Source organism: Podarcis gaigeae (assembly GCF_964106915.1).
Source record: "Podarcis gaigeae genome assembly, chromosome: 12".
Taxonomy (NCBI): Eukaryota; Metazoa; Chordata; class Lepidosauria; order Squamata; family Lacertidae; genus Podarcis; species Podarcis gaigeae.
This window is the reverse complement of record NC_139688.1, coordinates 54689976-54706010: the sequence shown is the minus strand read 5'-3', so window position 1 is coordinate 54706010 and position 16035 is coordinate 54689976. Positions and strand designations below refer to the sequence as shown.

General features: G+C 42.9%; 1 protein-coding gene across 2 annotated transcripts in view; it reads right to left on the bottom strand.

Annotated features, from left to right (window-relative positions):
* Positions 1 to 14033, bottom strand: part of AVL9 (AVL9 cell migration associated) — a 40137-nt gene extending 26104 nt beyond the window's left edge. Inside the window, exons 1-3 of one of the 2 annotated variants that reach the window (XM_083706337.1) lie at positions 13564 to 14033; positions 5876 to 5996; positions 3424 to 3509 (exon numbers count right to left, since the gene is read on the bottom strand). In XM_083706337.1, the coding sequence (XP_083562463.1) occupies positions 3424 to 3509; positions 5876 to 5996; positions 13564 to 13668 (312 nt within the window). In that variant the 5' untranslated portion in view covers positions 13669 to 14033. The remainder of the gene's footprint in view (positions 1 to 3423; positions 3510 to 5875; positions 5997 to 13563) is intronic. The other variant, XM_083706338.1, reaches the window with a different exon arrangement.
* Between the last annotated feature and the right edge of the window lie 2002 nt (positions 14034 to 16035).

Below are 16035 nucleotides of genomic sequence, written 5' to 3'. Positions count from 1 at the left end.
AACTGAGTCACAAGGTCAGTTGCTTTCTTAGCCAAAATTACATAGTACCACCATATACCGTATTTTTCGCTCTATAAGACGCACCAGACCACAAGGCGCACCTAGTTTTTGGAGAAGGAAAACAAGAAAAAAAATATTCTGAATCTCAGAAGCCAGAACAGCAAGAGGGATTGCTGCTTTCACTGCGCAGCGATCCCTCTTGCTGTTCTGGCTTCTGTGATAGCTGCGCAGCCTGCATTCGCTCCGTAAGACGCAAACACATTTCCCTTTACCTTTTAGGAGGGAAAAAGTGAGTCATAGAGCAAAAAATACAGTAATTCACCCAAACTGCACAAAAAAGCAAGGGAGTGTAGATGGACAGGTATGTAATGTAAGATCTGTTTTTTAAATGCAAAAAATAGTAGTAAGTAAAGACAAGACCAGTAAAATTATAACAGTCACAGTGAAATAAAACAGTAGTTCCATTGCCATAAATCTTTTATTGTAATATCCTGTGATATCCAGTTAGAGTTATGAAATTGCTGCAGAGGTTTAACAGACTATAAATGTTGCTGGAGTATGACAGGGCAATATTAGAATACAAATTAATAATTTATATAATTTTAAAACTATCATTTCATAGAAAAGAAAAATGGTCTGTCTTTACCAAACATATCAAAACCTTCATAGTCATACCACCCGAGTTACATCTCTTAGGTTAAGATCAAGTCAGTTTCTCCCACAAAGGGGAAGACATATATTTACAACTCTATTTCTAAACATGAAAGTCCTGGAAAATTAATAGTTAATGCTCACAGCCAACTTCCACCTGCTTCACCCAACTGCTAATTTAAACATGAATCAACAAAATAATCTCTATCAGCTTCTCTGGGTTTATGTAAATAGAGGAGTTAGTCATCCAGTAATGGAGCAAGAGGTTAAAACACATATGATTATGAATTCCAGGCTATTTGATTTTTTTTTGCAGATTAAGTGCTATTTGATAGCTAAACAGACAGAAAGTAATGGACAGAAAGTAAAAAAATATGTTCCAACGTATAGCAATGTTAAATTCTCGAGAATAATCTTTTGGAGAATATTCACGAGAATATTCTTGATTAAGGAGAATCCTTCAGAGACAGAGGTCCTCTGGCTGGGTCGGGATGGCATGGGGATGAGGGACCAATTCCCTTCTCTTGTGGGGGCCCAATTAGTGCCAGTGCCTTCTGTTAAGAGTTTGGGTGTAATCCTTGACGCCTCCCTTTCCATGGAGGCGCAGGTTACAGCAACAGCTAAGGCAACATTTTTCCATCTTCGCCGCATTAAGCAGTTGGTCCCTTACCTCTCCCACCCTGATCTGGCCACAGTAATCCACATGACAGTCACCTCCAGGCTTGACTACTGTAATTCGCTCTACGCGGGGCTGCCCTTGAAACTGTCCCAGAAACTCCAGCGGGTGCAGAATGCTGCAGCGAGGCTCCTCACGGGGTCCCTGCCAGGGGAGCATATTCACCCAGTGCTTTACCAGTTTCACTGGCTCCCAGTGGAGTATAGGATCAGGTTCAAGGTGCTGGTTTTGACCTTTAAAGCCCTTTGTGGCTTAGGGTCCTCATATTTATGGGACCGCCTCTCCTGGTATGCCCCGCAGAGGACCTTAAGGTCCATGAATAACCATAGTTTAGAGGTCCCGGGTCCTAGGGAAGTCAGACTATCCTCCACCAGGGCCAGGGCCTTTTCAGTGATGGCTCCAACCTGGTAGAATGCTCTGTCCCATGAGACTAGGGCCCTACAGAATTTAACCTCCTTCCGCTGGGCCTATAAGACAGAGGTATTCTGCCTGGCCTTTAATTTGAACTCAGCCTGATCTTTTATTTCCCTTCTCTTCCCCCCTCCCAACTTTTTATGAAGATTACTCGCTCTGAGACCCCACAGCTAATTCTCCCCGGGCCTCCTCGCTGGTCCAAATAAGACTAATTTAGCCAACTAGCCCTGGGGACTATCTAATGTTTATTGGATGGATTTCCCTCAAATTGATTTTTGAACTTTGAATTTTATTGTTATTCATGCTTTTATACTGTATCTTATGCTGCTTTTATGTTGTGTAACAATTAAGTGTTTTAAATTTGTTGTTAGCTGCCCTGAGCCCAGGTTTCTGAACTGGGAAGGGCAGGGTATAAATAAAAAAGATTTATTTTTTTATTATTATTACTATTATTATTATTATTATTATTAAAAATAGGAGAATATTCATTTCAATGCATTGAAAATTTATCCATGGATAAACCTGCTCAGATGGCAACCAAAAACTGTACAGATACTTTTATTCAATGGGGCAATGCAGTGAATTCACATTCTTTGATAGGCCTACAGTGTATAAATCTTTAAAGCTACTTTCGGGGGTGGGGGTGGGGAATCACATTGTATGGCCAAGGGTATAGAATTGCTAAGAATAAGGTCACACCAAAATAGAAAAAAAGGCTATTACATATAGTTGAAATACATATGAATTTGAATGTTCATCAAATTAAATGAATAGCAGTTTTAAAACAAAGGGGGGGAAATGTTTTCTGTAGCTCGCATTTCAGAATTGCCAAAGGTGAATGACACAATGCCCAGTAATGTAACTGGATCAAAAAAACAAAAAACAAAACACATTATTCATTACTTACACTGGCAATATCACAACTTGACTTATTATTTACTAGATTTTTAAAATGTGGGTTGTAAAACTGGTTCTTACATTAGAATTTACAGTTTGTGGAGAATATTCTCTGTGGAATTTTCTAGCAGAGAATATTCTCGTTATTGAGGAGAATGAGAGAATATTCTAGAGAATATTCTCACCTCACATCACTACCCACGTAACATTTGATATCAAGAGAAGTCACCATGTAAACAATGAACATTACTCCTGCAGTTGCATTCATGGTATCAATACAGGCCGGAAAATCTGCAGCTGGATTCTTAGCTAATGTTTCCATGTTCATATTTGCACATCATGTTAAACCATAGCTCAGAAGAGCCTTAGGCTCATGCATTCCTCCCCCCTCTTCTCCCATGTGACAGGAAGGAATTCAGAGTCTTTCGTTTTGCTTAACCATGGTTTATCATTTCACTCAAACAAACTGTGGCTTATATTAACTATATTTTGTTTGAAACAAAGGCCACTATGAAAAGTTCCTCGACAATTGCCAAATGCTAAGTCCAACAATTCACAAGAGCTGAAAAAAGCTCAAACATATGACAGAGGCTCTGTCGTAAAAAGATTCAGGAGGAATATTACCCTGAAGGGCCTCAAAGACTTAATGTTCACATTATACCAATATCTGCAACAGTACTTTCTACAAATGGTCAAATTTGGAGGGTGCCAAACTGGAGAAGCTACCTAAGTTCCTGCACAAGACCCTTTTTCTTTTAATGTTGACACAATTGCAATATAATTACCTTAGCTTCAATCTGCCTGTAGCATGAGACACCATACACTGTACTTCGATCTCCGCTTCTTGGTGGCAAGTGAAAAAACACAGTGTCTGAAAGAGGAATGAAATGGTCTTAGCATTCACTAAAGGAATCAATTAGAGGTATGAAGTTTCTACAGTGTTATCCTGCTCAGTATCATCCTGAGAGCCAATTTGGTAGCTAGCCTAACATGTCCAGGAAAAACTAAAACATTATGGTGTGGAATAATGGGTAGAGCATGGGTCTACATGAGTATTTTATATTGCCATGCAGAGCCTGCTCAAGCTATTTTACTGCCCTGGGGGAAATTAATTTTGCTCATCAATCAATGGATCTTTTTGTAACAGCCAGGAGTGCACCTCAGTCAGCAGCGATATCTTGCAGCTGCTGCTCCCTATCCCATTCCAGGGAACTATAAACCTGCTGCCCAAGAACTGGCTGGTTAGTTGAAATCCGCAGGTGAAACTTGGCACCACCACCGTTCCTTGACTCTTGACACCCTCTCAAAATCACCGGGTCACAATGCTGCAATGACAGCAGAAACCACAACCAGCCTGTGATCCCAATTCTGTCAATGAGTCTCTTTGTCTCTCTCCTTTCTTGGCTTATTTCCTTCTGGCCTGTAAGGAGAACTACTCCGGTTTCTAGGCCCTAACTGAAGTTTTGCCTGAGGCCTACCTTTTTTGGCCATTCCTCAACTTCACACCGGGACGCAGGTGGCGCTGTGGGTTAAAGCCTCAGCGCCTAGGACTTGCCGATCGAAAGGTCGGCGGTTCGAATCCCTGCGGCGGGGTGTGCTCCCGCTGCTCGGTCCCAGCGCCTGCCAACCTAGCAGTTCGAAAGCACCTCCGGGTGCAAGTAGATAAATAGGGACCGCTTACCAGCGGGAAGGTAAACGGCGTTTCCGTGTGCAGCTCTGGCTCGCCAGAGCAGCGATGTCACGCTGGCCACGTGACCCGGAAGTGTCTCCGGACAGCGCTGGCCCCTGGCCTCTTGAGTGAGATGGGCGCACAACCCCAGAGTCTGGCAAGACTGGCCCGTACGGGCAGGGGTACCTTTACCTTTACCTTTACCTTACAACTTCACACCTCCACCACCCCTTGTTTCCTTGGCTTTTAATTATGCTGCTTTACTGAACTCTCTTTAATCACTCTGTTTGTTGACCAGCCAATCTCTCCAGCCCTGTCCCATAGGAGAGCCTCATCAGCTGTTTCTTGTCATTCTACACTGCCTCTAATCTTCTCCCCAGGGTTTCTCTTTCTCAGGGCTCATCCACACTTCCACTTTCCCCCAGGAAAACCTGCTCTTCAGCACTGAATCAGAGCAAATGTCAATAGAGTTTTCACAGACTTATGTGTGCTCCGATTCAGCAGTAAAGAGGTTTTCCTGGGGAAAGCACCAGGGCAAACAGAAAACCACTTGGACCCATGCACCCTTCTTTCAGTCACTTTGCCTTCACTCCCTCCCAGGATTTCCCAATCCACCACACCCATATGTCAGGTTTTAATCCCAGCCAGACTGACATTTGCTTTCCTCGCAGAAGATGGACAGCAAACAATTTAAGTTTCCTGTTTAAGTGAACATTCCAAACCCCACCTTCCGCAAACTTAGCTAATCAGTGTTAGAGCCTTTATTGTCAGAAGTGCATCAGGATAAACCAAATCTGGCACCTTAAAGCATACTTCCTGCCAAATCCGAGGCAAAAAAGGTAAAGAGAAAATTTGCTAATAACTTGCTTGTCAACTACTTTAAGAGCTGGCCAGGACAGGGCTCCTTTCCACCATCTCTCACTCCCACTTCAAATGAAGAAAAAGGCTGCTGCCCAAGGTTCTACAGATATAAAATCAAGCTTCTTGTGATCAACTGGATTTTTTGTTTTAAATTGTCAGTATTAATCGGCAAAGAACATCAAGCTTGAATGGCAGCCTTACAAGAAGAAAGCACTTGCTCTAAGAACAGCTGTCTTACACTTTACAGCCAGAGAGCAGAGATACCCAGGAGAATGCTTTCAACTGAACAGGCCTGATTGCTTTGTTGCTATGATAGCTTTGTAACCATTACTTTTGCTTTTACCAAAACTATGCACTAATGCCTCGTTGCCATAGGAACAGATTGGCCTGCAGCTGTGTTTTGCCTTTGCATTTGGGGCTGTGACATCTAGGAATGTTTCACTTGGTGCAGTTAGAAGCAGGTAAACATTAACTATTTAATGTGTGCCCACTAGTCTATGTACCAATTTTGCATATGTCTGTCGCCTTGCCTAATTTCTTCTTGGTGGAATATTTTGCGCCTTACCTTTGCAGCCGCAGGGGCTAGAAACCTGGTTTCTATAAAATAAAATAAAAATGCTGAGATTTTCAGGGTGCTGAATTCTTCAGACAGTGCCCAGTTCTGTGCTTGTTCACGTAACACAGAAACATCCCAAATGGCTCCTTACCTTCTTGATAGTTGTGAGCACCATCTGGCAATGCTAGGAAAGGCAAGTATTTCCATTCCTCTGGCAAACTGTGGTTGTTGTGGCCTTCTCCTGGGATTAGGGGAGGGTAAGAGAACTCAACCTGCAAACAGGCATGCTATGTTCAGTGAATTGCTACATGGGAACAGAAGACTGACCCACCAAACCCAGCAGCCAGTAACCTGATCTAAGTGAACAATGGGTAAGCAACCCCTTTGTTGCTTTTCCCTAAAGCAAATCATTGTTCCCATCCAGCCAACATGAAAAACAAACAAGCGTGAAAGTGTAAGACATTAGGGATGATGGGGGACAATGGATACCACCACATTGGGCATCCCTTCTCTAAGGAAAATTGTAAGTATGAATGTGCTTTGCATCAATATCTAAAACAAATCACCTTACAATCCTCCATAAACCTTTGCTTATTGTACATATCCCTCTCAAGAGACTGCCAGCCAATGCAGCACTCACAACAGCTTCAAACTTGTTGAAAGCTAGAACATAGGAACATCTATAAAATGCACAGAATGAAATTCAGTGATAACAAAACAAAACAGCAGTATTAGTGAAGAATTCATTAAGACACATTACAGCATATATCAAATGGCAAATATTGTGCAAATGCAGTTTATTTCTCAAAATAGCAAGGGGGGTTCCTCCCATGCTGTTGCCCTTCGTACTCACTAATGGAACATTTTGGATTGTGAATTTTAATTCCTAAGAGCAGAAGTGGGGTTGAAATACAGACCATCTCCTTCCCCTCCACTTTAAAAAAGCAAAATCCTCCAAAAGGTGCTGAAGTAGTTAATATTTTTAAGTAAGACCAATTTAGGGAATTATTGCCATGTTAAGGTGTGATCAAAGTCCAAGTTCTGTCAGGCTCTTACACACACAAAATAACATGACACTGAAATTAATGAGTCAGACTCTGCGTGCAAAAAACTCTTGTCTGTTCATCAGCCCCTGCTAGTGTAAGAAGGTCCACAAGATGTAGACTGACTATGCTCTTCCCAAAATCCTTTCCTGTTTGTTGCCTCTAAATTCCACCTAAAATTTCATAAAGATATAGCTTTGTCATTCTTTTAAAAATGTACCTCAGTACACAAAAAGTAACTTTTTTTATTGACTAAAATAACACAATTAAGAACTATATTTTATTTTTTAAACCACAGAGTAATGCAAGTATAGAACAGCCCTGTTTTCAGGAAATCTAATTTGGGAAAATAAATGGATTCAAGGTGAAAAGCCCTAGTTCTCTGCAGAATCATCATTCAATGATAATAGCTTCAATACAAAAAGCTCATCAAGGAATGCAAATTCAGCTAATATAAGATTCTACCACAGATCTCCCTAATCCAGTTTCAAAAGCAGATGACCTCTTTCTTCCTTATGGCATATTCACAATAGGCAGTTATCCGAATGGGAAACATCAGTGTCACAAGGTAGGCATCGGAGCAGAAATTATGACACTTCACTCTAATTGGAGCAATTTGCCAGTCAGCGGATAAGAACTTTATTCCATGTTGTGTCAGGAACAAATTTCTAATTCATTGCAGGGACAGTAACCCACGGAATACAGAACTCAAGAATGCCCCAGAAATGACTGAAGCCTAATTATATGACCATTTTTCTGTCCTGTCAGGATTGAATCAAACTGAAGGCACAGTTTGTTGTGAGCATGCCCAGTTTTTTTGCTTAACTTTTGAGGTTTTTCTTTGTACAAATGGGTACATAGGAGAGAGACATGTTAATACTTCTGCTGCTGTTTAAAAAGGTTTCTTATGTTTACTTATCAGTTTGTTTTATTTTGGAATTACATAAGCCACCCTGTGTACTCTCCCCCCTCGCTCAGAAAAAAGATGAGATTTATAACAAGTTAAGTGAAGTCTAGTGGGATGTGGGTGGCGCTGTGGTCTAAACAACTGAGCCTCTTGGGCTTGCTGATCAGAAGATCGGTGGTTCGAATCCCTGCGACGGGGTGAGCTCCTGTTGCTTGGTCCCAGGTCCTGCCAACCTAGCAGTTCGAAAGCACGCCAAAAAGTGCAAGTAGATAAATAGGTACTGCTCCGGCAGGAAGGTAAACGGTATTTCCATGCGCTGCTCTGGTTTCGGTGTTCTGTTGTGCCAGAAGCGGCTTAGTCATGCTGGTCACATGACCCAGAAAAACTGTCTGCGGACAAATGCTGGCTCCCTCAGCCTGTAAAGTGAGATGAGCACCGCAATCCCAGAGTCGTCTGCGACTGGACTTAACTGTCAGGAGTCCTTTATCTTTTTTTAAAAGTGAGGTCTATTATGGCTTATTTACACATTATGCTTATATTTGAAATGATGAGGAAGAAAGATTATAATTTCATAAACTCTGCTCATCAGCTCTGCAGGACAGTTTCAATTTATCCTCCTTCTTATAATGAATTTGGTGCCTTATGCAATGCTAGCTCTAGCTAGGGCTAATTATCACAAATGACAAGGCACCCACTCCAGGGGCTCAACCAATTGCAGAATCAAGCTTGTAGCTGAACTTGAGTTCAAACTGGAGCTTTGACAAACAATATATTGTATATTTTTGTTCTCAAGGAATGTTGTCCAGAATTGCTTATAAAACAAGTAACCTTTACATCTTTAGGGAAATTGTGTGATTGAGCAGAAAAGAAAAGGGAAAACATTAAACAATGTGTGTTAAGAATTATGGCAAACATATTATAGTAACCCAACCTCCAAGTTCCTACCACATCTGGGAAAATAGTTGCCACAAACCAGTTACAGGGAAGAAATATAATTGGTCTTATAAGTGTGAGGAAGCAAGACAGCTAATGATAGTTCAATTACCTGTGAGTTAAAAGGCTACTTTAGACACACCCAAGATATACCCTGTGGGATTTCTCACTTTTTGAAAAACAGTGTGTACCTTATAACAAACAGCATTTGATATTCCTTTCAGTTTCAAAGAATTGTTTGTCCTGCAGCAGAAGGGCTGCTATTTGGGAAATATAAACATAAAGCACCACTGATAGCATACAGTTCTTTGGAATCATAGAATTGTAGATCTGCAAGGGACCCTGTGGATCATCTAGTCCAACTCCCTGCAATGCAATAATATGCAGCTGCCCCATACAAGGTTTGAACCTGCAACCTTGGCATCATCAGCACCACACTCTAACCAACTGAGCTATCCAGGACTCAGGAAGGGAAAGCTATCAAAAAGGTAATAACCTATGTATTGGATGGGAAAGGGCAGTATAATTTAATCAGTAACAAATGGTCCCTCTGAAAGGCAACCATCATGTGACTTATCATGCCAAACCGTCAGGTACTGTTGTCAGTTTCTGAGAGAAGCTCAACTGCCTTCCTAGAAAAAGTATTGGAACAGGACTGAAGAAAGGAAGTGCACTCTAACTTCTGCCATCAGCTAGGGGCGCTGGGGCCACGGGAAGCTCATCTACCCAATGCCTCTCAGGAATAGCATAAAGGCAACTTGCTCCATCCATCAGCACAGAAGGAACACTAGCAGGAAGATCACTTTTCTTCTCTTTCATGCCTGAAAGACCACTTAGCTGCAGCTGTCTGTTATCCTGGGAGTGCAGAAACGTGGGGGGAAAGGACTCTCTGGCTCCATCCATCAGTCAAAGGAACAAGAGCCCATCACTATTCAAGCAATACCAGCACTAAGGGACAGTCAGCTTGCCAAGCAGGATATATATGCTCTCTTATAGATCACTGCCTTGTTTTGGTCTTGATGAACTGATCTCTCTTCTGCCCTTTTTCTCTCTACTCCCTTTTCCTTACGGGCCTTGTCTTTTTTTAGTTTGTAAGCCTAAAGGAAAGGTCTGTCTCCTTTTCTCCTTCTATTCTGTGTGCTGCTTTGAGAGACAATAACTGCCTGGAAAGTTACAATCTATGTGACGGGCGGGAAAAGGCAGCAGAATTTAATAATTAGTACCAAGAAGGCTGATCGCCGAAGAATTGATGCTTTTGAATTCTGGTGCTGGAGGAGACTCTTGAGAGTCCCATGGACTGCAAGAAGATCAAACCTCTCCATTCTGAAGGAAATCAGCCCTGAGTGCTCACTGGAAGGACACATCCTGAAGCTGAGGCTCCAGTACTTTGGCCACCTCATGAGAAGAGAAGGCTCCCTGGAAAAGACCCTAATGTTGGGAAAGATGGAGGGCACAAGGAGAAGGGGACGATAGAGGACGAGATGGTTGGACAGTGTTCTCAAAGCTACCAGCATAAGTTTGACCGAACTGTGGGAGGCAGTGGAAGACAGGAGTGCTTGGCGTGCTCTGGTCCATGGGGTCACAAAGAGTCGGACACGACTAAATGACTAAACAACAACAAACAAATCTGAAGGGCAACCATCGCTTGGCTGGCTGCATCAAACAGTTCGGTGCTGGGGTCAGTTTCTGAGAACCGCCTTCTTAGACACAGTACAGGGGTCTCCACTGAGTAAGAAACAGTGTTCACAGGACAGAATCATTGTATTGTATAGCTGGAAGGGATCTTCTGACCTAGACCAACCCTCTGCCCTGAAGGAATCTCAATTCAAAGCATACATGACAGATGGCCATCCAACCTCTGCTTAAAGGGGAAGGGGACTTCAAGGGAGTCTAGACTGTTCCATGACTGAACAACTCTTAACCGTTGAAGCAGGAGGGAGAAAACTTGTTTCCCAAGAAATGTCTATAAAACATGATCAAACTGTGCCAACTTTCGTCAGTCAGTTAAGTGCCCACCAGGAAGAATGTTACACAAGTCTGAGTGAACTTAACATAAGAATACACAAAAGGAATGTAGCAATTGTAGCAACACACACACAAAGAATCAACCAGCCTGTGTCCAAATCCCAGGCAAGTTTACCCATAAACAACTCCCACTGAGTTCAGTAGTGAATTTTACTCCCTAGTCAATGTGCTCAGGACTATGAAGTTTAGCAACATGTTTTTCACAATCCATTTTCTGTCTTTGTCCATTCATAATCATTATTTTACATTTAAAACGGCTAAGTTGCCAGACACCTTTACCTGATAATACTCACAACTTGTTCTGCCACTTCTCTTCAGATCTACCTGAAATTTGGCACCTTCTGCTAAACATTCAACCTTTTGAGTCTGAAACCTGAGAAAATCTTTCTTCTAACTGAGTAAATGTTCCTGTGTATAAATGCGGCATATTAACTACAGCTGACAAATCGAGTCATTCCTTCTTTACAAACTAAGTTCCGTTGATGCCAGACAAAGTAATCACAGCCTCACCCACAAAGCACAATATATTATTTAAACAAGGTCAAACAAAAAATGACATAGTCTATTCATAAAGCATGGAAAAGAAACAGCCTTAAATCACACATACACATATTTATTACACTTAAGTTCTATACATGTCTATCTTGAAGGAAGCTCTCTTGAATTCAAAGCACATACGGTACTTCCAAGGTATAGGATCTTAGCCATAGAAATGTGCTTCATCATAAAAAGCCATGCCTGAGTCTCACAGTATGTCACAAATGTATTGCAGCTCAAGAAATGTACTTTTTTATTTGCAGGTTAAATATTGCAAGTTAAACAAAGGGGGGGGGGAGAGAGAACAATAAAATATTCTATGACTGAAAAGAAGAAGCCTCTGTAGTAACTCTTCACCTGATGCCATGCTGAGCTAGTATCACACTCTTTCACTTGCTACTCAGGTTTTATGACCACTTTTAGGTACAATAATAATAATAATTATATATAGTGCAGGCACTAACAAAATTTGTCCTACTTGTGGACTTAAAAAAAATTCTGATGGGCCACTGCTGGAAACAGGGTACTGGACAAGAGGGAAATGTGTCTGAAAAGCCAGGGTGGATAAAAAGCCATGGTTTTTAAAAATAAAATAAAAATAAAAATCAATTTTTTTTATTTAAATGGGATTTTAAAAATAAAATGCTTTTGGAGGAAAAATCTTTCTAAAGATAGTTTTCTATTTAAGTTACATTATAGTCCAAATCAGGAAATAAGGATTTGTTTTAAGTTTTTCATGTGTGCTAAAACTCAGTCTAAGTTTTTTAAAAAAAAACCAAAACCATTTAACCACATCAGTTAACAAACATGGATACATATGCTATAATGTTATTCTTTTAGTTAAATATTATTTTTCTCCTTCCAATAAAGTACAGCAGAAAAGTTGTCCAACTATAAACAGTTAACTTATTAAACCTCACAATAATTTCATAATTATCTGTCTATGTATTTTTAATAGTGTAACCAAATCAGTAATTTTTGATATAACTGTAAAAACTACTCTGAAAATTCATTATTCCAAAAATGAAACCTTCATCTGGTTGTAAATATTAAGATTATACCAACAAGAATGAGTCTTTCTGTAAAAAAATGATTTAAATCAAGCCTTACTGACTAGTGATTTAAATCATGATTTAAATCGGTATCATTTATATCAAATCCACCCTGGTCAAAGCTCATCTTGTCTAACTTCAGCAGCAGAGAGGGCTCTGTGACAGGAGAGCATGCTTTCAAGAGCATTCATTTCAGATGACAACCCTTTAAAGTCCCTTTCACTGCCCCATTCCCTTATTTAATGCCTTCCACAAGCAAGTACAAAGATAATTCTGCCGGCATATGTGTCTAACACCACAGAGGTGAGCCCGGACCTCATTTTACTTACCTCCATGCACAGGATTGCATGGCGAGTCCTATAGCTAGCAAGTATGTTTGGGATTCTTTCACAGAATGATAGAATTGTAAAGGGGCCTTGATGCCCATCTAATTCAACTCCCTGCAATGCAAGAATCTTTTGCCCAATGTGGGACCTGAACTTGCAACCTTGAGATGAAGAATCTCATGCTCTGTCGCAGACTGATGGTAGATATCCTTCTTCACACAAGTAAACTAAAATCTGCACTCCACAGCCATTATATTATTATTATTATTATTATTATTATTATTATTATTATTAATTTCTTTTATTATTTGTTCAATTTGCATACCGCCCTTCATCCGATGATCTCAGGACGGTTTGCAGCCTAAAAATGCAAAGTAGAATCAAATCAAGGATGCTGCTGTAATGCACATTTTCCTTTTGAGGCTGTGTATTACATGCAAGCAGGTGTAAACAGGACCAGCCTGGGCCAACAACAGAAACCCTCCTTTTGCGTTGGAGGTGTTGTTGTTGTGTGTGGTTTTTCTTTGCGGCGGCGGCGGGGGGGGGACGACCATCAAGCGGTGTGCAAATTATTCACAAAATCAATAAATTAATAAATAGGCCGAGCGGTTTAAACAAACAAACAAAAAACAGCAACCCTCGCCTTGCCTAAGGCGAAAAGGCACCTCCACAATTGTTTTCCTTCTGGCTGATAATTGGTGGTTGGAGCCCATGCAGCAGGGCGGCTGTGGGCAGGATCCGTGCACTGCAAGGGGTTGGTCTAGATCAGTGTTTCCCAACCTTGGGTCTCCAGCTGTTTTTGGGACTACAATTCCCATCATTCCTGACAACTGGTCCTGCTAGCTAGGAATGATGGGAGTTGTAGTCCCAAAAACAGCTGGGCACCCAAGGTTGGGAAACACTGGTCTAATGACTCTTGGGATCCCCAGTCTACGATTCTCACGCGTGAAAAGGGGGGGAACCTCGGCTGACGAGGCTTAAGGGAAGAGAAGAAGAAGAAGAAGACGCCTCCTCACCTGGCAGCCCTTCTTGTGGTGGAAGCCGACCACCGCGATGTGCAGCACGGGACCCCGGGAGCCGCGGGGGTGCAGGTCGCCCTTGGAGCTGCCCCTTCGCTCCATGAAGGAGCCCGGGAGCAGCAGCGACGCCGGAGGAGGTTGTTTACCGGAGGGCTACGGGCGCCGCTTCCTTCCGCGGCCGGCCTCCCCAGCCCGCCGGCGCCCGTCCTCTGAGCATGCTCCCTGGCCGCCGAGCACGCCCCGTAGCGGCCGCCGAGGAAGCCGCGCCAGGGGGGGAGAGAGACGCCGGGCCCCGCCGGCGAGGCCTCAATGGCGCGCGGGAGCCAGGGCCGCCTCACGGGCGCGAGAGGAGGAGGAAGAGGCGGCTGCTGCTGCTGCTGCGGGGAGCCGAGGGGAAGCTGCCAAAACAGGGCGGCCGCCTTCCCCGGTTACCTCAGGATGGTTCCTCCTGGCAACCGGCGGCCAGGGCTCTGTTCTTAAAGGTGCAGCTCGGCGGAGAATGCCAGACCCCCCCCCCCAAACCTCAGGGGAGCCCAGTGTAGTCCCAGAGGAAAGAGAATGAATGAATTCCTCTTTATTTGCGTCAGCCATGGGCCATAGCAATAAAATAACAATACGATATACAAATAAAAGAAATAAAAAGTCGATTATATAAAACACACTTTAGGGTCCTGAATCAGCAGTCAAATCCAAGCCGGAATTAAGATCGCCGGAAGAAACATCAACAACCTCAGATATGCAGATGACACAACCTTGATGGCAGAAAGTGAAGAGGAATTAAAGAACCTTTTAATGAGGGTGAAAGAGGAGAGCGCAAAATATGGTCTGAAGCTCAACATCAAAAAAAAACGAAGATCATGGCCACTGGGCCCATCACCTCCTGGCAAATAGAAGGAGAAGAAATGGAGGCAGTGAGAGATTTTACTTTCTTGGGCTCCATGATCACTGCAGATGGTGACAGCAGTCACGGAATTAAAAGACGCCTGCTCCTTGGGAGAAAGGCGATGGCAAACCTTGACGGCATCTTAAAAAGCAGAGACATCACCTTGCCAACAAAGGTCCGTATATGGTTTTCCCAGTAGTGATGTATGGAAGTGAGAGCTGGACCATAAAGAAGGCTGATCGCCGAAGAATTGATGCTTTTGAATTATGGTGTTGGAGGAGACTCTTGAGAGTCCCATGGACTGCAAGAAGATCAAACCCATCCATTCTTAAGTAAATTAGCCCTGAGTGCTCACTGGAAGGACAGATCATGAAGCTGAGGCTCCAATACTTTGGCCACCTCATGAGAAGACAAGACTCCATGGAAAAGCCCCTGATATTGGGAAAGATGGAGGGCACAAGGAGAAGGGGACGACAGAGGATGAGATGCTTGGATAGTGTTCTTGAAGCTACAAACATGAGTTTGACCAAACTGCGGGAGGCAGTGGAAGACAGGAGTGCCTGGCGTGCTCTGGTCCATGGGGTCACGAAGAGTCGGACACGACTAAACGACTAAACAACAACAATTCTGATCGCCCCAGCTAAAAACCCTGCAACCTTTGTTGTCATCTGCACATCCTGATCTGCCAAGAGAAAGGACATTGGGGCAGTGGTTGGGCGACCCGGAATGGACAATAAAAGAGGGGCGATAACCTCATTCCTCAAGTCTTTAAAAAGAGTGCCAGCCAGAAGGGCATGCACCACCGATTCAATACTGCCATCTCCACAGGGACATAAGCGTTTTTCGTGTGGAATCTGTTGGAACCGTCCGTTGAGTACAACTGAGGGCAATACATTCAATCTTGCGAGAGTAAAAGCATGTCTATATTTTAGAATTGCTAGGTTATGCAGATAGGGTGCTAGAGAGTCGAAATGGGAAGGTAGAAAATAATCATATCACAGGCAAAATGTCCTTATTATGGCCAGGGTGCTCTGACGCTCGATATCATTTAGGCGCAGACAAATTAGACTGTTTGCTTGAAGTAGCCCCAGAGGCTTGCGCATTTCTTTCTCTATCCCGTTTGTACACAGCCTTTTTTTCTGCCAAGGGGCGCTCGTGGTTGTCCCCCTCCCCATGTTGTCCTCACAGCAACAACTCTGCATAGGTGCCAGAGCCCTGAAGCAGCCACAAAATTTCCCATGAAGGGGCCAGGCACCCACGGATTTATTTTTTCCTTCTTTTTTAATAATTTTATTTGGTTTTACAAAATCACACAATTAACATTCTTGAAAACATTGCAAATAAAACAAGATTCTTTTGAATCTTAGGACTTCACTCCTCCCCTCCAGGAATTCTGAAAGGAACCCACAGATTTCGGTGCCAGGGCCATGCACGTTACATGGTACCCACGACCCCGGGGACCCTTGGTCACGGGGCCAAGCTGGCACTCCTGCAACCCTGTGAGGAAGGTTAGGCTGAGCGACAGCAGTCACCCAGGGAGCTTCATGGCTGAGTGGGGACTCAATGCTATGCTCTAACTCAGGGGT